The sequence below is a fragment of the Enhydra lutris genome, unplaced genomic scaffold (genome assembly GCF_002288905.1).
Source record: "Enhydra lutris kenyoni isolate GAN:26980312 unplaced genomic scaffold, ASM228890v2 scaffoldscaffold16, whole genome shotgun sequence".
NCBI classification, from domain to species: Eukaryota; Metazoa; Chordata; class Mammalia; order Carnivora; family Mustelidae; genus Enhydra; species Enhydra lutris.
The window spans coordinates 20,051,268-20,074,193 of NW_019154100.1; the positions used below are offsets into that span (position 1 = coordinate 20,051,268).

Sequence of the window (22,926 nt, forward strand, 5' to 3'; positions counted from 1 at the left end):
TTTGGTCTGTTCTGTTTCTTTGAACCTGAACTTCTTTCATAGGTATTCCTCCTTACCAGTTTTTTAAAATGATGTTCTACTTACACTGGCCACAATTTTGTTTTTTTTTTAAAGTTCTAGAGAAAGGAAAATAGATATTCTGTAGTAGGTGTATTTTAAGAACATAACATCTTTCAGTGCCTTGCAATTCTTCACTTTTCTCCAAAAATTGCTCTCCAGTACATGCGTACCTCATTTTATTATATTTCACTGTATTGTACTTAGCAGATAATGTGAAATTACAACTTGATGATTTGTGACAACCTACTATCAAGTATATTGATGCCATTTTCCTAACAGCATATGCTTATTTCATGTTCCTGTGTCATATTTTGGTAATACTCACAATTTTTCAACCATTTCATTATTATATTTGTTGTGATCTGTGGTCAGAGGCCTTTGATGTTAACTATTATAATTGTTTTGGGGCACCACAAACAGCACCCATATAAAGTGGCTAACTTAACTGATAAATGTATGGGTTCTGACTGTGCCATCCATGGCCATTCTCCCATTGTTCCCCCTCTCCTCAAGCCGCCCTATTCCCTGAGACACGATGATATTGAAATTAGACCAGCTACTAACCCTACGATGGCCTCCAGGTGTTCAAGTGAACGGAAGAGTTGCCATCTCTCAGAAACTTAGAATGATTAAGGAGGCATGTTGAAAGCCAAGGTAAGGCAGAAGTTAGGCCTCTTGTGCCAAACTGTTGGCCAAGTTGTGAATGCAAAGGAAAAGTTCTTGAAGGAAATTAAAAGTGCTGCTCCACTGAACGCGTGAATGATAAGAAAGCGAAACTGCCTTATTGCTGATATGGAGAACATTTTAGTGCTCTGGATAGATCACACCAGCCACAACGTTCCCTGAAGTCAAAGCCACAGCAAGACTAACTGTCTTCAATACTGTGAAGACTGAGGGAGGTGAGGAAGCGGGAGAAGAAAAGTGGGAAGCTAGCAGAGGTTTGTTCGTGAGGTTTAAGGCAGGAGGCCATCTCCGTAACATGAAAGCTCAAGGTGGAGCAGCAACAACTGATGTGGAAGCGGCAGCAACTTCTCCAGAAGGTGGAGCTAAGATAATTAATGAAGGCGGCTGCCCTGGACAGTAGATTTGCAACGTACACGAAACAGCCTTCTTTTGGAGGACGATGCCATCTAGCACTTTCATAGCTGGAGAGGGGAAATCAGTGCCTGGCTTCAAAGCTTCGAAGGACAGGTGGACTCTCTGGTGAGGAGCCAATGTAGTGGGTGACTTTAAGTTGAAGCCAGCGCTCACCTGCCATTCTGAAAATCCTAGAGCCCTTCAGAATTATGCTAAATCTGCTCTACCTGTACTCTCTAAATGGAACAACAAAGCCTGGCTGGCAGCACATCTGTTTACAACATGGTTTACTGAATACTTTAAGGCCACTGTTGAGACCTAGTGCTCAGAAGAAGAGATTCCTTTAGAAACATGACTGCTCATTGACAGTGCTCCTGGTCACCCAAGAGCTCTGACAGAAATGTACAACAAGGTGGATGTTGTTTTCATGGCTACTAACACAGCATCCATCCTGCAGTCTGTAGATCAAGGAGTAAATTCAACTTTCAAGTCTTCTGTTTAAGAAATACCTTTCACAAGGCTGCCACTGCCATAAATCGTGATTTCTCTGATGAATCTCGGCAGTGTAAATTGAAAACCTTCTGGAAAGGTTGCCCCACTCTACATGCCATTAAGAACATCGTGGGTATTAGGGAGGGCACGTATTGCATGGAGCACTGGATATGGTGCAAAAACAATGAATACTGTTAAGATGAAAAGAAATTTAAAAAAATTAAATTAAAAAAAAAAAAGAACATTGTGATTCGGGGGAAGACATCGAAATACCAACATTCACAGGGGTTTGGATGAAGTCAATTCCAGCCCTCTTGGAAGACTCTGAGGGGTTCAAGACATCAGTGGGGGAAGTAACTACAGATGTAGAAATAGCAGGAGCACTAGAACTAGATGTGGAGCCCGAAGATGGGACTGAATTGATGCAGTCTCACGATAAAACTTGATGGATGAGGAGTGCCTTCTTATGGATGAGCAAAGAAAGTGATTTCTTGAGATGGAATCCTCTCCTGGTGAGGAGGCTGTGAAGATTGTTGAAACGACAACAAAGGATTCAGAATATTACATAAACTTAGTTGGTAAAGCAGCCACGGGGTTTGAGAGGACTGACTCCAGTTTTGAAAGAAGTTCTCCTGTGGGGAAAATGCTATCAAACACCACATGCTGCAGGGAAATCCATTTGCAAAAGGACGAGCCCGTCGATGCAACTAATTTCACCGTTGTCTTATTTTAAGAAATTGCCAAACCACCCAACCTTCAGTAACCACCATGCCCATCAGTCAGCAGCCATCAACATCTAGGCAAAGACCCTCCACCAGCAAAAAGGTAATGCCTTGCTGAGAGCTCAGTTGGTCGTTAGCATTTTTTGGCAATGAAGTGTTTTTATTTAAGGTATGTACACTGTGTTTTTAAATGAAATGCTATTACTGCCCACTTAATAGACTACAGTATAGTGTAAAAATAACTTTAATGTGTACTGGAAAATCTAAAAAGTTCCTTTGACTTGCTTTATTGCAGTGGTCTTGAACCAAACCCACAATATCTCCAAGGTTTGCCTTTATCATCCTAGACTCTAATTCCACACAGTTGGGTATTATGGTCTAAGAACAGGGACTCCACAGTGAGAGGGTTCAAATCCTACCTGTGCTTTTTACCATGTACAATGTATCTAACCTCACTGTGTTTGTTTTGTTATGTCTACAGTGACAAAACGGTAAATACTTCTTTTGTCTATGTGTGTGTTGAGAAGGGGTGGGGGAGTTGAGCATTAAATAAGTTTTAAAGTATTTATCACAGAGCCTATTCTGTAATAAGTCTTATCTAAATTAGCTATCATCACACATGCATCCAGATCCATAAAGTCAGCTTTGTGTCTCTCTACTATTTATATATCAGCCATTTAATTAACATGAGAGTTCCCAGCACTTTATGAGAAATGGATATACAAAACCAGGCAAGACACTGCCCCTGTTTATACCCTGGTAGGATAAACTCACGAATTAAGGAGTATATAGAGATCAATATGTATAAGGTGGCATGTAGAAATAATTCTACATTTCACAGAGGGTTTAGGATGTTGCTTGTGCTGAATTTAAAAGACGAGTAGGTGTTGACTGAACATGGACAGGTTATTTCATCAGCACAAGTTCATAAATGTTGTGGACAACATTTGATTCATCAAATTGTATAGCTCATAATCTCTAAGTCAAGGGAAGACTAAATGTGGGTCAATGGTAGAAGATGGGGTTGGAGAGAGAAACTATGTCTTAATGGCTTTGTATTTAATCCTGAAGGTTGTAAAAAGTTAATGACAGGTGGATGGGTGACTGGCATTTTGAGCTCCCTGCTGTATGTGAGTGAGCCTAGAGTTTTCTGGTGTCATGCTTTCTTATCTCTATGATCAGAATCTTCTCCTAACTTGTATACTCTTTTCAGGCATGTAAGACCTCCCAGACTTCTTAAATACAAGATATATTAATTAGGAAAGCCTTGCAGTGTCCAACTAGGTGTGGCCAGTGATCATACCTCTTTAACAGAGCCCTCGATTCTTTAGAAGAGTCCACAATTCTAGAAATCACTCTGCTTGAGAAAGGTCCCCTAATCTACATAAATTTAGGCTCACCCAGGAGTGGAGTTCTCACATTCTTTTAAATAGAATGACCCCCAGATTTTGGCTTTGGTTCAGGCTAATAAGGGAAATCTGCATCAGTGACTTGATTTGAAGAATCTCATCGCAACTGAAAACTGATCACAACCTTATTGTTTCCCAACAACCCACCTTCCCCAGATCCAATAGACAGTTTGTTCAAGCATTATCAAGGTAACTGTCTTACTCCTCAGCTACTAACACTTGGCATTTACTGGAGAAAAGAGGTGAAGAACTGGTGAAAACAGTTGAATACTTTGGGCACGTGGTGACACACATTGGTTACCTTGTCTCCTAAGTGATAAGTAAAGATGCTTTTTTTTTTTAATTATTTTTTTTTCACTTATTTTGAACAGGCAGTAATCTAAGTGGAACAGGCAGTAATCTAAGACTCTAAAGCCTGAGATGAGTCCTGACATTACTATATTCTAGTTGCGTGACCTGGGAAAAGTTACTCAACTTCTCTTTGTTTGCTCCTGTATACAAAGTTTTATATTCTTGTAGCTACCTCATGAGGTTGCTGTGAGGATTGAATGAAACATCTCTGCAAAGTCCAAGGACTTGCACAGGATAAATATTTTAGGATGTCTAATTGTTGTAGTTTCAACTTTCTTAGACTTGAGGTACTTTCAGAGATACTTGAAAACTTAGTAGCTTAAAACACCACCCATTTATTACCTCATGGTTCTGTAGGTCACAAATCTAGAGAGACACAGCTGAGTTCTCTGCTTCAGGTCTCGCAAGACTGATATATCGGCCAAGCTGGCTCCTTATTCTGAAGATTCTAATGGAAGAGTCTTCTGAGTTCATTCAGGTTGCTGGCTGAAATTGAGTCTTTTTTTTTTAGATTTTATTTATTTATTTGCCAGGGAGAGACACAGCGAGAGAGGGGACATAAGCCAGGGGGAATGGGAGAGGGAGAAGCAGGCTTCCTGCTGAGCAAGGAGCTGATGTGGGACTTGATACCAGGACCCTGGGATCATGACCTGAACCAAAGGCAGATGCTTAACGACTGAGCCACCCAGGCACCCCTGAAATTCAGTCTTTTGAAGTTATAGAATTAAAATCCCTATTTCCTTGCTGGCTAAAAGTTACCATCATTCCATTTTACATGATACCCTCCATTTTCAAACCAATAATGATACATCAGGTCTTTCTTATTCTTCAGATCTGTCTCTCCAGTTTCCTTTTACGGGACCAGCTGGAGAAAACTCTTTGCTTTTAAAGGGTTCATATGATTAAGTTATATATCCACCCCCTTTCTGCTCAACACTGTCCCATATTTCCTTTTGGTTTATTTATTCAACTTAAAAATCCTTTTACCATACCGCAGGAATATATAATACACATAGGTTCTACCCACATTCAAAGAGAAAGGGATTACACAAAGGTAAGAGTCATTAGAGTTATTGGGAGTTATTCTGAGAATTTTGCTTACCTTACTAATTTTAGTGCAATCAAGTACACTTGAATATATTCATTCCAAATTCACTCATTCTATCGATAGACAAATACTGTACACCTACCATGTACTAAGCTGTATGTTAGATTTGTAAGTGTCAATCAATTCTTGGCAATTTACTGTTTTTAAATAAGTTTTAAAAAGCAGGATGGTCTAGAAACATCAGTTGCTGTCCACCAGACTTATTTTTGCAGTCCCTATTTTGTTTACTGGAACTATGATATGTATGATCCTTTGTAAGCATAATTGAGTATTCTAGAACTAGATTTAATAGTTGAAAAACTAAATAAATGAAAAACATGATACCATCTAGGTGATATTGCCTATTTATCTAATAGAGCTGTTAAATTATTGAGAGGGTTAATGGCCTAGAGTGAGGAAGTAATAGTTAACTGATACTGCCTACATGTTAAGTACTAGATGGATGCATTTTACATACATTATTTCTCTGAAACTAACCAACATTACTATTCCTGCATCAGAAATGAAAAGCTAAAGCAAAGATAGACAAATGTATAACACATAAATATTTGAGTATGTCCTGTTATCTTCTGTGTTTCTCTTAGCAGATGTATATCTTCCAACTCTTAAGTTTTGTTAAAAAACTATTTATAACAATTATCTTTCTCATGTTAAATTTTATTTATCTCTACTTGCCTCTCAGATTTTAGTTCCTTGGAGTCAGGAACTATATGTTATTAATCTATGTATTTCCCTAGCTATTACAGTATGAGCTCAGTAAATACGGGTTGAATTTGAGTAGTGCAAACTACTGTAATGGGATCATCACTGCTTAGCATGAGTCTGTTCTGCTCTTGTTCCATCCCACTTGGCCAGTTATGCATGAGCATTGGTGAGAGGATAGATCCCATGTGTTTAATGCATTATCTAAAACAGCAGTAAAAACTAGTGATTGGCAAATCAAATTACAATTGGGGTTTGGCAAAAAAAAAAAAAAAAAAAATTGTTGAGGGGTAGGAAGAAATGGCCCTGTGATGTCCAAAAGCATTTTCTAGTGACTTTTTTTTTCCCCTCACTGGTTTTTTATTTGTGATTTTAAGGGAAATTTAATCCACATGTTTCTGGTTTGTTTACATTTAACACACCAAAGCAGTGATTTGTAAAAGCAATTTGGTGTCTAGGAACTCTTTTTAAAGTTCCTTTTGAAGTAAAGATCATGTCTGAAAATATGGGCAGTATTAATATCTATTGAGTTGGCTGAATGGTAAGAAACACTCACTGAGAGCTTTGGGTTCTCAACCCAACTATATTGTCAACTGTTACCTTTATAATTCACCTTCCTGGATCTTAGTTTCCTCATCCTTAAAATGAAAAGTCTGGAATAAATAATCTTAAAATTCATTTCTTGTTCTAAAATTCCATGTTTGAAATCTTATATTAAAAAAAGATTAAAAACTGCTATGTGCCAGTCTCTGTTTGATGTATGGTACTTATTTTTCTTTATGTGCCTTTTTATGACTAGATACTCGTTTCAAATCTGTGAGGTAAGATATTCCTTAGTTATATTTACAGGTGAAAAAAACAGATTCACATATCTATTTGACATACCAAATTTTTATATAAAACTGTGGCACATAGTAGGAATTTAGTAAATAATTATTGATTTGTAGGTTGATTATAGATGGAGAGATGGATGGTGGATAGATGATGGATGGATGGATGGATGGATGGATGGATGGATGGATGGATGGATGGATAGTCAAAATGCCAGTCAACCATTTTGCTATCTTATTTGCAGGAATTCTTCAAGATAAATGTTTTCCAATTTTGTTTTTCAGAAATAATGGCATTGAAGTTTTTATATTGTCTCAGACTTTAAGATATAAACCAACTTTTTTTTTTTTTTTTCCCAAAAGATATCGAGAGTATAAACTCATCTCCTGGACTGTCTTTGACTGGAATAGTTGAAAGTACCTTCTTTAAAACATATGCAATATTTATAGGGCTGCTTAGAATAAGCCAACTGAAAGATTTAATGATAATAATCTCCATATTTCTTCTAAAATTGATTTCCGGTTTCAGTGAACTTGGAGAGAGTCTGAGGACATCAAATAAATAAAGATCTTAACATAAAATGAATCTTCAGAATATGTTCATAAATTTACATTTTAAACATGACCAGAAAATATATATATTTGCCCATTATTAAGGTAATACTTTAATGAAAATTTTTCATTTGCATGAAATAAACCTTTTTGGCTACAGATGAAAGGATTTTATGGTAGCAACAATGGTTTTGTGAGTTAAATGATCCCAACATCATCAGGAACGAATCACAAGTGCCTACCATATGAAATACAGCACCATGAGTCTTAAAAAGGTATTTCTGTGGAAAGCATTCTTCCCATCTGTAACAATCAGATTCTGCTTTGAAGTCCTGCTAGAGTCTCACAATACATGAGACAGCCACATGCTACCCAAACTTCTCTCTCAACTTGAGTTTGACTGCATTTTCCCAAAGAATAATATGGCAACTTAATGATGAAGGGGTTTAGAGAGGAAAATGGCTACAGTTTCTCTAATATACTTAACTGTGTATGAATTCTTCAGTGATCTTTTCTAGACTTAACTATAAAAATTATGCCAGTAGATATGCAGAATTAAATTTCAAGTTAAAATGGGACAAAATTGTGTCTCCTTTGATCCCTATAATATTGAATCTGCAATGAGGTCTTCAAAAACATTTCAGGCCCAAATGAAACTAAAGTGTTAAAAAATGAATGAGTAACACTAACATGTTAAAAAATGAATAAACTTTTTAACTATATCAGAGTTACAAAAATTATATAAATCAATAACATAATAGGTTGTCACTATTTCAAAGACGCTGTCAGTACTCTACTGTCATCTGGTTGTTTTTTTTTACTTGAAGCTTTCCTCAGCAGAAAAAAAATAATCGTGGAGAAACACTGGCAGTGGGAGACTGATATCAGTAAAGTTAAGAGATTAATATAAGTAGAAATAAAATTACTTGTCTAATCAATCACTTTGTGTCGTGTGTGTGTGTGTGCGCGCACGCATGCGTGTGTCTATCTGTCTGACCCAGGTACTTTCTCTGGCAGTTGATTGCTGATTCTAGAGTCTAATCTATTACAGGATGGCAAAATAGCAAAGGTAACTAAATTGTGGGTTGGAGAGAGTTCCTCAGTGTACAACAGAATTCTCTCCATCTTAACTTCCTTAGAGAATTCCAATTCAGTAGTTTTGTAATTTTATAAAAGAAACAGATTATCTGGGAGTATATCTCATTTCCCTGGGCTTTGATAATAAGGTTTCAGTTATCCACAATAGGCATTGCTGAATACATCTAAACAAATGAAGTATATGTAGAGTTTGGGAACTTTGTTCTTATTTTTCCTTTATATGCTTTACTATTAATGTTTATCTCATCACTGATAAGAAAAGTTTAAAAAAGGAGAGAAACATTGATGGTGAAAAGAACAGGTCTCGTTCCATTATAAAATAATATATAATAATACCGGTGTCAAATAAATGCTATGAAGTAGCTACTTTAACCATACAAGAGGATATTATTTGCAATCATATACAAAGCTGAAAACTTAGTAACAACTTAAATATCTAAAAACAGAATATTGTTGTTATATTAATACATTGAAAATAATATTATAAAGGACTTAAAAAATGTTTCCCACTACAGACATTTGTGAGTATAACTTTAAAAAAGTTATAATATGATACTGCTTTATTTTTAAAATAAAACAACAAACATGAAATACCACAAAAGTAGAATTGGCTAATCTTTGGTTGGTAGGACTATGAATTTATAATTGTATATATTACAATTATTTTACTACCCTTTTATTTATTTATTATTAGATAATACATTTATGTAATATATAACAACATATATATATAATACTATTTTATTTACTGTTTATTCATTATTTTCTATTATTTTCCAAATTTTCTACAATGAACTTGTATGAATTTTGGTGTTCAAAACAGTTTTTTTATGGAAATTAAAATAAAGCTACTTAGTGTTTCGTTTCACTACCACTATACTCTGGGAACTATTTGGGAAACATTAGACAGAAGTATTTGAGACATACTTTTGAAGAATGAATCCTTTTTTGACCTATAACTTGGTTATTAAATACACTTTAATTGTATTGTTTAATTGTTCAGACTCCTTTGAGCAACTTTTCATTTCGAACAACTTTTCTGAACTAATAAAACTGCTGACACAATAAGACATATAGCCAGGAGTAATAACCCATAGAATATCAGAAAATAAAATTGAAACTGATAATTTGAACCACAGCCATATTTACAACTTACTGTATGGTTCTTTTCAGAAACAATTTATTTGCTTCTAGTAAATCAACAGAACTGAACAGGATTTCTAAGTGAAAATGCCCTTCCAGTTCTCTTCTCAGTGGCATTTCATTCTTGGTAGTTACCACTTCAGCTGTTTGGTCATGAAAAGAAATGACTTGTTACAATGTAGCTTCATTCTCATTCTTGTAATTTAATACTGATTAGATTAAATTAATTTAATTCTTTTTGAAACAGCCAGGCTGCATACAGGATTCCTTAGTGTAGTAGAAGTAGTATAGTTGTGTTAGTACTTTTGTTAATGCCTCATTCTGGAAGACTTTCTCAAGAGTGTAAGGTGCCAAATTTCACTTTGAAAAAATATTACTTACAGAATTCTGTTTTAGTCAGTGCAGTAAGGTAGTGGGGAAGACTATCAAGTCTCATTTTCAGTGAATATATACCAATTTCAGTAACTAACCTGAGTCTGCCCATATTGCTACTCCACAGGCTCCTCCCTAAACTCTAACCCCAATCCCCTCACAAATAATCCAGAAGCTAAGGGTATATATGTAGACCTTAAGAACCTAGTTCTATCTGGTGATACCACCCTATCTGGTGATGGCTTGGGCCTGAGATGCAGCATGTTATATAGATGCGTTTTTCCACTTGATCACTTCTTTCCCATAGCCCTGACACTCAGGACATTCCAACCCCCTTCTGAAAAGCATTGCTAGTTATGGTCTCAGTAGAATTTTTCAACTGTTCAGGTTAAGTTTATTATAACATGCTGGGTGAGCTTTTGTGAAGATAGGAGTAAAAAGTACTAAATGCAACTTGCGATTATGCCTATTAAAAATGTTATACACACACACACACACACACACACACACACACACACACACCACTGAAACTTTTATCTCACATGTCCTGATAAATAATACCTTGACATTAATAGCCATGCTTGGCTTTTTAAGTACCTCATATATATGTACAACAGTAATGGACACAGTAGAAATCAGGTTAACAAGGCTAAAAAATTATTCTTGAATTCCTTACTCGGAGTAGAAGAGAGGGCACAGGCCTTATAGAAATTCATTTCTTTATTTCACTTGAATCTTTTGTGCATGTATAACTCAAAAGTTCAGTTGCTTCAGTCTGTGGCTCAAAATCACATGGCTAACATGTGAATGGAAATAAACCCTGTAGGTAGAAGAAAGAGGAATTTGGATAGAGATCAAAGATTAGCTTCATTCCATTCTTTCCTTCCACTTTTTACTATCCCATCTAAATTTGGTATTTTATGGGACTTTTTTTTTTTATTTCCAGGGGAAAGAGTGAACTTAAATCAGATTTGAGGCTTTCTCTCTCTTTTTCTAAATCCATGTGATTTGATCTGCTCAGTAATGACTTTAGATAACTGAATGCTCAATTGTTAGGACCCTTTAGTATGAAAGATATGGCATACTGGCTCAATTTATTATTATTGTGTGTTTTAAGTTCTCACTATAGCCCTGGTTTAGAGTATAGTCAAAACTTCTGAATATTTAACAATATGGTTAGCAGAAATATTTGCCTTTTTGCCTCTAAGTATTCTGAGTATTTCTTCCTTTTTAAATCTTCTGGAATGGAACTCGTTACTACGTGCCATTAGCTTTGAACATTTCTAAGCATTAGATATCAGAACTTTGCATTACACATTTTCTGAAAGCTTAGCATTCTTTTTATAGTAATCATATAAGAATATAGGGAGTTTAGTATGGTCATACTCATTTCTAAGTGGCCCAAGAAAAAGACTCTTATTGGTATCATCATGAGGTCCATAAAAAGTGAGGAACATTACAATACTTGAAAAGAGTTTTTATCTAATTTTAAAATACTTTTTAGAATAATTTTTGCCAGCTATTTAGAAACATACAGTAATTATAAAACGACTGTTTTGACTTCTATCAAAATAGTAGCTAAGTGGATAGAATCAACAATGAAGTGCTTCAAGGCAGTGGGGAAGTGAAATCTTATTTTTGGCTAACCTCAAGTGCTAGAGCAGAACTGAAATTCTGGACAGTTACGGTTTATTGGGTGGATATCTCAGTGCATTCCAAAGATTAAGATTATATTATTCTATTGTTCCAAAGTTAAAGAAACTAAGTTTGGTTGGGAAGTCTAGTTATTTCAATACTTAATAGGCTTTCATTTAGTTTTATCAACTTTGTTCTGAGAATTCCTTTCTTCTCAAACAAAGACCACAGTGCTTTAAAGAAGAACATAGATCAGGTTTGAAAGTAGCCCAGGCAGGCTTGCAGAGTGTGCACTTCCATATTCAAGATTATCCTTTCACATTTTTATGGATTTAGAAATATTCTAAATATTATAAGTACCATACAAATGAAGGAAAATGAAAAAATTGTTCTTTGTACTGTAGAATGGATAACAAGAAGCTAAAAAATTTGAAAAATGAATGATAAAACTACAGAGACGAAAAAGGTAATCAATTTGCAAGTGTTTGGTGGTAGAGAGGAAGGATGAATAGGTGGAGAACGGGATTTTTAGGACAGTGAAACTATACTATATGATACTATAATGGTAGATACATGACATTATACATTTGTCAAACCCCACAGAACCATACAATGCAAAGAGTGAATCCTAACCACTGGCTTTTGTTAACAGTAATATATCAATACTGGCTCATCATTTGTAACAAATGTACCACACTAATGCAAGATATTAGTAATAGAGGAAATGACAGTGAAGTACATGGGAACTCTCTGTACTTTCTTCTCAGTTTTTCTTTAAACCCAAACTGCTCTTAAAAAATAGTCCATTAATTATTAAAAATATAATTGATTTAAAAATTAAATGTTTATTCCTTGCAAGTTCTTCAAGCATATAAAAAAAAAAATGATATGCCAGTGCCAGGCCTGTGCTGTGTCTGGGTGTCTTTACTGCCTGAAGTGAATATGGAATAAGGTGGACTTCCTTATTGTAAGTTCTTTTGAAGGCTGCTTTCACCTTGTGATCCAGCTTGAAGAAGGGACTAGGACTCCCCAGCTGTCAGTTTCTATGATATTCTCAAAGTCTTCTTTCATCAGGTAGTAGGAATCCATAAGAGCAATAATAATCCTGTACTCCTTCTACCCCTTGTGAGGTCATGCATGGGCTGGACAAGTGCATTCCTTTTATGTGACAGATAATCCACATTTACAGTCCTTTTTCTGGAATAAGCTCTGAGACTCAGGTGCAGTGCTAGGTCCTTCACAATACAATCATGTTTGCTGGTAGATGAGTGCTTCCCCAACAACTTGGGAAGGTAGGAAACTGGGTCATGTACCTCCTCATTAACTCTCCAGGAAGAACACTGTTATAAATAGCCTGTGTGGGCAGAAGACTCCAGTTTTGCTTACTCTGCATGTGATGGTCCACTAGATCATCATCACATATGCTATTTGCTGCTCTGCTAAAAAGCATCAGGTGCTTTTTCATGTTACCCCCTGAAGCTGGAAGCTTCACATGTATGTAGTTCTCCTGGACAAAGAGGGGTGCTATTGAATGATCTTGAAAAAAGAGATCTGACTTGTCCACAAGTGACAAATGAGCAGTCTCCTCTCCAGCTACAAACACTTTCCAGGCATCATCAAATGAGCCCAGTCTGATATCCTTTTTGGCTCTGTGAGAATCATCCCTGACCTGGTCATAGGTCAGTGCCTTACTTCATGCACACCACATCCTCAGATTGTGTAAAACCTGTCTGATACCTTGATTGGCTCCTAAAATTATTTCATTCATAGCTGGAAGGAGGATCTTCAAACCCTCTTTAAATTCAGTAGACATTATAGCACCCTTAATCTGTTCAATTCAGGGTCTTTGAAAGCAAAGATCAAAGCAATAATGAACCAAAGACTGAACCTTGGGATGATTTCTATCATTGCACATACAAATAATGGGAATTTTTGTATGCTTTATCAGACCAATTAATTCCTGAATTCTTCCCTGTCCTCATTTCCTGACATGCCATCTACTTCTTCCTTGGTGAGAATATGTTTTGTATTTACTGAATGGGCTGCTCCACTTGACCCATGTTGAGAGGTTGAATAAAAGCTGGTGATATTGGTATCATTCACTGATTCAACAACAATGTCCTTGAAACTATTCTTACTCCAGAGTGTCACTTGCATTCAATTCCACATATCTGTATCCCAATTTCTGACAAACCAGAGACTGGATTCTGAAAACAATGAAGAGTTAAATAAAGATGACACTCAATCTGATGAAGACTCTATGGAAACTGATGCAATGAGCAAGAAAAAAACAAAATCTTCAAAGCCTTCAAAATCAGAAAAAAATAAGGAGTCCAGAAAAGGAAAAAGTTCAAAGAAATGAAACTATTTTTTACTACTGACAGCCACTTTTTACTCATCCTATTGACCAGTCTAGCTAATCTAGATAATGCCTTGTTTTTTCCAGAGGAATCATATTTTAGCATAATAGGGCAACTCGGTTGTCCCATTATAAATAAATTGTGGTACAGCTAGAGGGATGTAATCAGTAGGCTAACATACACCTCTTGTAGACATTAATAGGACTGCTTGGGTCCTCCTGTCAATCTAATTAAATTATACTTCAAACTGAATGTGTAGAATCAGAAACTATATATGGGCTTTGGAGTCAGATTTTAGTTAAAATAATATGCCTAGGACCATTGCTACTAAGGCAATTTTTGTAGGCTTAAGAATTAACTTAATGTCCTTTATAGGACTAATGCCAATTTTTTTTAAAGGTACTTAATATTATTTAGTGAAATTTTGTAAGTAAATCACAATACAGAACAAAACAAAAAAAATGAAATGCCATATTGAACACATAGTTTTATTTATTTTCACTTATCTTTTTTTTTTTTTTTTGCACTTGTCCTTGAAATTGGGCAAGTTGGATGCAATTTTAAAATTTTTTAAATGTTGAATGAGAGATATTTATATTTGGCAGCCTATACATCCTGAAACATTTCTACATGAAAATAGCAAAACTACTTTTTAGATTTATGAATCACTTCCAAAAAGATGAAGGAATGTAAGCAAATACTGTGGCTGTTGGCTGCCCTGGGCTATCACAAAGTCCTCTACTGGCTAGAGCCTGAACATTTTTAACAGACTACTGCTAGAAAAGGGAGTCAAAGCCTTAGGCCTCTGAAGGGAGAAGTTTTGTTGGAGAACAGCATAAAGAAAGGAATAAGAAAGGGCCAACTCTAAGAAAAAGGGTTAATGGAAGAGGAAATACTGCTGAATAAAAACAACAAATATATCTTAGCTAGATCTATAAATAGAGGGAATTGAAAAAGCAATGAAAACAAAAGGGGAAAAAGTCTCATTTTTTACATGATAATTTGTAATCAGGTTTTTAGGGGTCCACATTTACAATAACTGTGCATTAAAAAAGCAAAGTCTCTGCAATCTAAGAATTTAAATTTCTCCTAGTGATAGTATCCCAGCCATCCAGTAGAGGCAAACAAAATCACACCCATTCCAGGTTTCAAAAATAGATATCAAGTTCAGTTCAGTCTTCAAAAACTTCTCACATTGGAAGTTCCATGTGTATGAGATAGGTAGCTAGATAGATAGATAACAGAGGAGAATTAAGACATCATGAGGATGAATCAGCAGAAACAACAAATAGTAATACTAAGCCATAAAGACTTAAAATAACAGATACGGAATATAAAATAATTATGGGTAAAGAAATAAAAGGAAGAAATAAAACCATGAGCAAAGAGTAAAAAACTATAAAATAACTAAGAAGTTATGAAATCTAACCAAATAGAGCACCTGGAATTCAACAGTATAATCACTGAAATGAAGATACCAATAGAAATGTTAAACAGTAGATTAGACACATGTGGAGAAAGAAAGACTGGAAGGTAGATATGAAATAAAAATACTTATAATTCAGGACAGAAGGAGACAAAAAATATGAAATAAAGCTTAAGAGACATTGAGAATATAATGACCATGACCACATACATCTAATTGAAATTTCAAAATAAGATAATAAATAAATAACTTCAGTTCAATAAATTTGAACACAAATAAATTTCTAGAAAAATATAACTTATGAAGATATAGAAAGCATGAGTAGCCCTATAGTTGCTAAAGAAATTCTATCAATAGTTAAAAGTCTTTCTCAAAACCCACAAAACTCAAATGGTTTTCCAGGAGATTTCTACCCAACTTTCTAAAATCATATAATAAAAAAAAGGTGATCCTGACCACATCAAATTCAACATGGCCAATACAGGACTGGAAAATTATAGATTAAGCCCATTCATGAACATAGGTGAAAAAAATCCTAAACAAAGCAGTAGTAAAACAATTTCAGCTATGTACAAAATAGATAATTACATCACAATAAAGCTTATTATACTCCATAAATTTCATGATGGCTTAAAATTAGAAATACTAATTAATGTGACTCTCAACAACTATGAAATTATAGAAAAAAATCTCATCTTGGTGTAAACAAATTTAACATCTATTTATAATAAAAGCTTTAATTCAATGTAGAAATAGTAAGGTCCCTCCTAGAACTGAATGAAACCACAGAAAGATGCCATTATTCACTCACTTGCTTGGCAAATTGTACCAAACATTGGCAAGGATGTGACTAAACTGGAATTCTTACATACACTGCTTCTCAGAGTAGAGTTTATAGCCTTTTAGAAATAATCTAGTATTATTTAGCAGATTTTAAGCCACAATGGTTTTAGTCCACTGTTGCACATGTGAACCACAGAAGTGCTATAAAAATGTTCTGGAGGCATTATTTTTAATAACAAAGCTTTGGAGTTTTGTAATAAAAATGCAAGTATCTGTCATCAGGAGATTGGGTAAATAAATTCTTTTATACTCATAATATGGCCTACTAGACAGCACAGAACTATAGCTACATTTATCAAAGAGGTGAGCTAACAAGATATTGACTAAAAAGAGCAAGTTGTGAAAATATAAAACCAATTTTATGAAGTTCAAAAAAAAAGGCAAAGGAATTATCAACACAAAGTCAAGATCCTAATTTCCCATAGGGAGGAGGAGGGATATTAATAGAAATACGCAAGGGGCTTCAAGAGTATTGCTGACAGGGGCACCTGGGTGGCTCAGTGGGTTAGGCCTCTGCCTTTGGCTCAGGTTATGATCTCAGCGTCCTGGGATCGAGCCCCACATCGGGCTCTCTGCTCAGTGGGGAGCCTGCTTCCCTCTCTCTCTGCCTGCTTCTCTGCCTACTTGTGATCTCTCTGTCAAATAAATAAATAAAATATTTAAAAAAAAAAAGAGTATTGCTGACATTATTTTCCTTAAATTGAAAGGTGAGTGAACAGGTATTTCTCATATCATTATACTTTATAATATATATAGGTGTTATTTATTTTTTACATTTATCAACTATTTTTTTAAAATATTTTATTTATTTATTTGACAGACAGAGATCACAAGTAGGCAGAGAGGCAGGCAGAGAGAGTGGAGGAAGCAGGCTCCCCACTGGGTGGAGAGCCCAATGAGTGGCTCAATCCCAGGACCCTGGGATCATGACCTGAGTTGAAGGCAGAGGCTTTAACCCACTGAGCCACCCAGGCGCCCCCATTTATCAACTATTTTATAATCAAAATTATATCTATAAAAATCTAATATGATAGGGGTGCCTGGGTGGCTCAGTGGGTTAAAGCCTCTGCCTTCAGCTTAGGTCATGATCTCAGGGTCCTAGGATGGAGTCCTGCATCGGGGCTTTCTGCTCCGCAGGGAGCCTGCTTTCTCCTCTCTCTCTCTGCCTGCCTCTCTGCCTACTCGTGATCTCTGTCAAATAAATAAATAAAGTCTTTAAAAAAAAAAAAGCTTCATTTAAAAAAAAATCTAATGTGATAGTTAAGTAATTTGAGGTGATAGGTTAAAAAAAAAAAACAGTTTCCTTTTATAATAAGGTAAGACATGAGGGAGACAAGAAACAAAAATCAACCATAGGAAATTATTTACCTTATTAATACTTGCCAAATGCCATCAAATTTTTCATCCAGGTACATATAGAATGTGCTGTGAAAGGCACTACTGTGCATTGGTGAGGAGCCATATCGTTTGGTATAAATTTTGGTTGTTATACTTCTTAGTTGTGGGATCTCAGGTTTTGATTCCCACAATTGTAAAATAGACAATAACGGAATCTGATTTATTAAGTTATTGTAAGTATTAAATGAATTCGCCCATGGAAGATGCTGAGAAAGGACACACAATAAAAGCTCAATCAATATTAGATTCTAGTAATATTCTCTTTTAATACTTGAAATATTCTGTTTGTGTTATGATAGGCTTTGGTCATTTGACGAAGCAGTTGATGACATTGGCTGATGGACACGTGGTGTTGGCTCTAGAAGGAGGACATGATCTCACAGCCATCTGTGATGCCTCAGAAGCCTGTGTAAATGCCCTTCTAGGAAATGAGGTAAAAAATTAAAAAGTACACAAGAGTAGGGTGAAAGGACTAGGATTATATGCATGCACTTTTTTTTAATCCCATGTAATCAGAAAGCACAATGTTGCTCTTAAATTTTTAAGAGAGAAGGTAAGCTTTTAAGAAGTTTACATGTGCTCCTGTCATATGGTATAACTATCGTCCAGTTAATCTACATATCACTTCCTTCAGTCAGGTTATTCATGAGCTCAGTAAATAAGATAACTCTTGGGAGGAGAAATGCTTTGTATATTGACCCAGCTAATAATCATTGAAACACTGAAAAACAGACAACTTAAAGAAAATTTCTCCTGAGATTTTCCATAGGATTGTGTTAGCTCAAGGGAGAAAATAAAGCTTTTAAAATTTTTTTCATCTTTATTGAAATAGAGTTGACACAATTGTAATACATTTAAAGTGTACAATGTGATGATTTGATATATGTATACATTGTGAAATGATTCCTTCCATGAAATGAAATTAATGCATTCATCACCTCACATACTTTTTGTTTGTACCTTTGTTCTTTTGTTTGGTGAGAACACTTAAATTCTACTTTCCTAGCAAATTTTAATTACATAATATAGTATTGTCAACTATAGTCATCATGTTATACATTAGATCCTCAAACCTTATTCATCTTGTAACTGAAAGTTTAAAACCTTTTATCAACCTCTCCTTATTACCCCCCTTATCTTATTATCTCCTTTTCCCCTCCCCCCCACCCCAGCCCCTGACAACCACTATTATCCTCTGTCTTTACAAGTTCGGCTGCTTTTTTTTCAGTGGGGGAGTGGTCAGAATAAGTGATACCATGCAATATTTTTTTTTTTTTCTGTGTCTGGCTTATTTCACTTAGTGTAATACCCTCCATGTTTGTCCATGTTATCAAAAAAGACAAGATTGGGGCGCCTGGGTGGCTCAGTGGGTTAAAGCCTCTGCCTTCGGCTCAGGTCATGATCCCAGGGTCCAGGGATGGAGCCCCGCCGCATCTGGCTCTCTGCTCAGTGGGGAGCCTGCTTCCTCCTCTCTCTCTGCCTGCCTCTCTACCTACTTGTGATCTCTCTGTCAAATAAATAAATAAAATCTTTTTTAAAAAAAGACAAGATTTTCTTCTTTATGAAAGATTGGATAATATTCTATTGTGTATATATATATATATATATATATATATATATATATACATACACATATATACACCACATTTTTTTATCCACTTATCTGTTGATGGACATTTTTTTAAAGATTTTATTTATTTATTTGACAGAGAGAGATACAATGAGAGAGGGAACATAAGCAGGGGGAGTGGGAGAAGGAGAAGCAGACCCCCTTGCTGAGCAGGGAGCCCGATGCAGGGGTTTATCCCAAGACCCTAGGATCATGACCTGAGCCAAAGGCAGACACTTAATGACTGAGCCACCCAGGCACCCCTGTTGATGGACATTTAGTTTGTTTCTGTACCTTGACAATTGTAAATAATTCTGCAATAAACATTGAAGTACAGATATCTCTTCAAGTTAGTAATTTTGTTTCATTTAGCTATATACCCGGAAGTAAGATTGCTGGATCATACAGCATAAAACATGTAGTTTTAGTTTCTTGAGGAATATCCTCCTGTTTTCCATGGTGGCTATACATCTTACCTTTCCAGCAACATTGCTCAAAGTTTCCCTCTTCTCCACATCCTCACCAGCATTTATCTATTTTCTTTTTGATAATACATGAGGTAATACCTCATTATGGTTTTGATTTGCATTTTCCTGATGATTACTGATATTGATCACCTTTTCATGTACATGTTGGCCATTTATATGTCTTCTCTGAAAAAACATCTAATTGGGCCTTTTGCCCATTTTTAATTGGTTTATTTGGGGTTTTGCCTTTGTTGTTTTTTTTTTTTTTTTTTTTTTTTGCTGTTGTTTGTTTTTTGTTTTGCTGTTCAATTGTATGAGTTCTTTGTATATTTTAGATATTAACCTCTTATAGGACATACGGTTTGCAAATATTTTCTCCTGTTCCATAGGTTAAACCCTTTTCATTTTACTCACCTTTGCTGTCCAGAAGTTTTTAAGCTTGATGTACTCCCACTTTGTTTGTTTGCTTACTTTTTGTTGCCTTTACTTTTGGTGTCAGATCCAAAAAAACATTGCCAAGGTTAATGTCAAGGAGATTACCCCCTATGTTTTCTTTTAAGAGTTTTATTGTTTCAGATCTTACATTTACATTTTTAATCTGTTTTAAGTTGATTTTTGTGTGTGATGTAAGATTAGAGTTCACTTTTATTCTTTTTTGTACCAACATCATTTACTGAAGAGACTATTCCTCCATTGTATATTCCTGGATCCTTTGTTGAAAACTAATTCACCATATATGCATGAGTTTATTTTGGGCCCTTTCTTCTTTCCATTGATCTGAGTGTCTATTTCTAATGCCAGTACCATAGTGCATTGATTACTTGTAGTATATTTGAAATCAAGAAGTGTAATGACTCCAGCACTATTGTTCTTTCTCAGGATCCGTTCATGTGTTTGGGGTCTTTGTGGTATCATATGAGTTTTAGAATTTTTTTTTTCTATCTCTATAAAAAAATACCTTTTAATAAGGATTGGATTGGAATCTATAGATTGCTTTGGGTAACTTGAATGTTTTATTACCATTAACTCCTCTCATCAGTGAACATGGCATATTTGTTCTTATTTGTTTCTTCAATTTCTTTCATCAGTATCTTGTAGTTTTTGGTGTATAGACTTTTCACTTCCTTGGATACATTTATCTCTAAATGTTTTATTGTTTATTATACCATTGTAAATGGGATTGTTTTATTTCTTCTTCAGATAGTTCATTGTTGATACATAAAAACTGATTGTTTATGTTGATTTTGCCTTCTGCAACTTTACTGAATTTGTTTATTAACTCTAATAGTTTTGTGGTGGAATTCTTAGGGTTTTCCATATATATTGTGTCATCTGCAATTAGAGACAGTTTTACTTCTTCCTTTCCAATTTGTATACCTTTTATTTCTTTTCCTTGCTTAAATGCTCTAGATCATACTTAAAATACTATCTTGAATAAAGGTAACAAAAGAAGGCATCCTTGTCCTGTTCTTGATCTTAGGTAAGGTGTTAGCTCTGGGCTTGTCATATATGGCATTTTACTATGTCGAAGCATGTTCCTTCTATTCTGAATTTGTTGAAATTTTTTAATCATGAAAGATGTTGAATTTTGTCAGTTGCTTTGTCTGTATCTGTTGAGATGATCATATGACTTTTATCTTTCATTGTGTTAATGTATTGTTTCACATTGGTTGATTTGTGTATGTTGAACCATTCTTACATCCCTGCAGTAAATCTTGATCATAGTGTATGGTCCTTTTGAAGTAATGTTGAATTCAGTTTGCTAATATTTTTGTTGAGAGTTTTTACATCTGTGTTCACCAGGGATATTGGAGTACAGTTACTTTCCCTGTAGTGTCCTTTATTGGCTTTGGTAACTGGGATTTACTGGCCTCCTAAAATGAGTTCAGACATGTTACCACCTATTCGGTTTTGAAAAGGATGGATATTAGCACTTTAATATTTGGTAGAATTCACCAGTGAAGCCATCTGATTCTGGACTTCTCTGTTTTAAGAGGTTTTTAATTACTGATTCAGTCTCCTTACTAGTTATTGGTCTGTTCATATTTTCTATTTTTTCAGAATTCCATCTTGTAGAGTTTGTGTTTCTAGGAATTCATACATTTCTTCTATGTTATCCAACTAATTGATGTATAATTATTCATAGTAGTTTCTTTTGATCCTTTGGATTTCTGTAATAAGTCTTCTCTTTCAAATCTGATTTTATTAATTGAGGCTTTTCTCTTTTTTTCTTGGTCTAGTTAAAGGTTTATCAGTTTTGCGTATCTTTTCCTAAAACCAGCTCTTAGTTGTATTGATTTTTTTATATTGTTTACTGCATCCCATAAGTGTTAGCATGTTGTGTTTCTATTTCATTTGTGTCAAGATTTTTAAATTTCTCTTTTCATTTCTTGATGCCTTGGTTGTACAGGAGCATGTTGTTAAATTACCACATATTTATGAGTATTCCAGTTTTCTTTTTGTCATTGATTTCTAGTTTTGTGCCATTGTAGTCAGAAAAGTTAGTTGGAATGATTTCGGTCTTTTAAAATTTGCTGAGACTGGTTTTATGGCCTAATACATGATTTTTCTTGGAGAATATTCCATATGTGTTTGAGAATAATGTATTTTCTGCTGCTGTTGGGTAGAATGTTCTGTATATGTCTTTTAGGTCCATATGGTCTAAAGCATCATTTAAGTCCAGCATTTCTTTATTGACTTTCTGTCTGGCTGACCTATCCATTATTGAAAGTGGGGTATTAAAGTCCCCTAATATTGTATTTATGTGTATTTCTTTCTTCAGATCTGTTCATATCTGCTTTATAAGTTTAGCTGCTCCTGTGTTGGGTGCATATTTGCAAGTGTTATATACTCTTGATGAATTGACCTCATTGTCATCATATGACATTCTTTGTCTCTTACTACAGTTGTTAACTTACAGTCTATTTTTTCTGATATAAGCATACTTAGTCCTGCTTTCTTCTGGTTTCCACTGGCATGAAATATCTTCTTCATCCCTTCATTTACAGTCTGTGTATCCTTAAATCTGAAGTTATTCTCTTGTAGGCAGCATATAGTTAGCTCTTATTTTTGTACTCATTCAACCACTCTATGTTTTTTGATTAGAGATTTTAGTCTGTTAAATTTGAAGTAAGAATTGATAGGTACAGCCTTACTGTTGCTATGTTACTGTTTTCTGGCAGTTGCATAGTCCTTTCTTCCTCTCCTGCTATCTTTTTTTGTGCATTGATGATTTCCCATAGTGTTATGTTTTGATTTCTCTGTCTTTTGCA

At 35.1% G+C, this 22,926-nt stretch overlaps 1 protein-coding gene across 2 annotated transcripts in view; it reads left to right on the forward strand.

The window, feature by feature from the left end:
* Positions 1-22,926, forward strand: part of LOC111147209 (histone deacetylase 9) — a 926,500-nt gene that overhangs the window by 844,381 nt on the left and 59,193 nt on the right. For both annotated transcript variants that reach the window (XM_022503097.1, XM_022503098.1), the window contains exon 24: positions 17,878-18,011. In XM_022503097.1, coding sequence (XP_022358805.1) covers positions 17,878-18,011 — 134 coding nt within the window. The remainder of the gene's footprint in view (positions 1-17,877; positions 18,012-22,926) is intronic.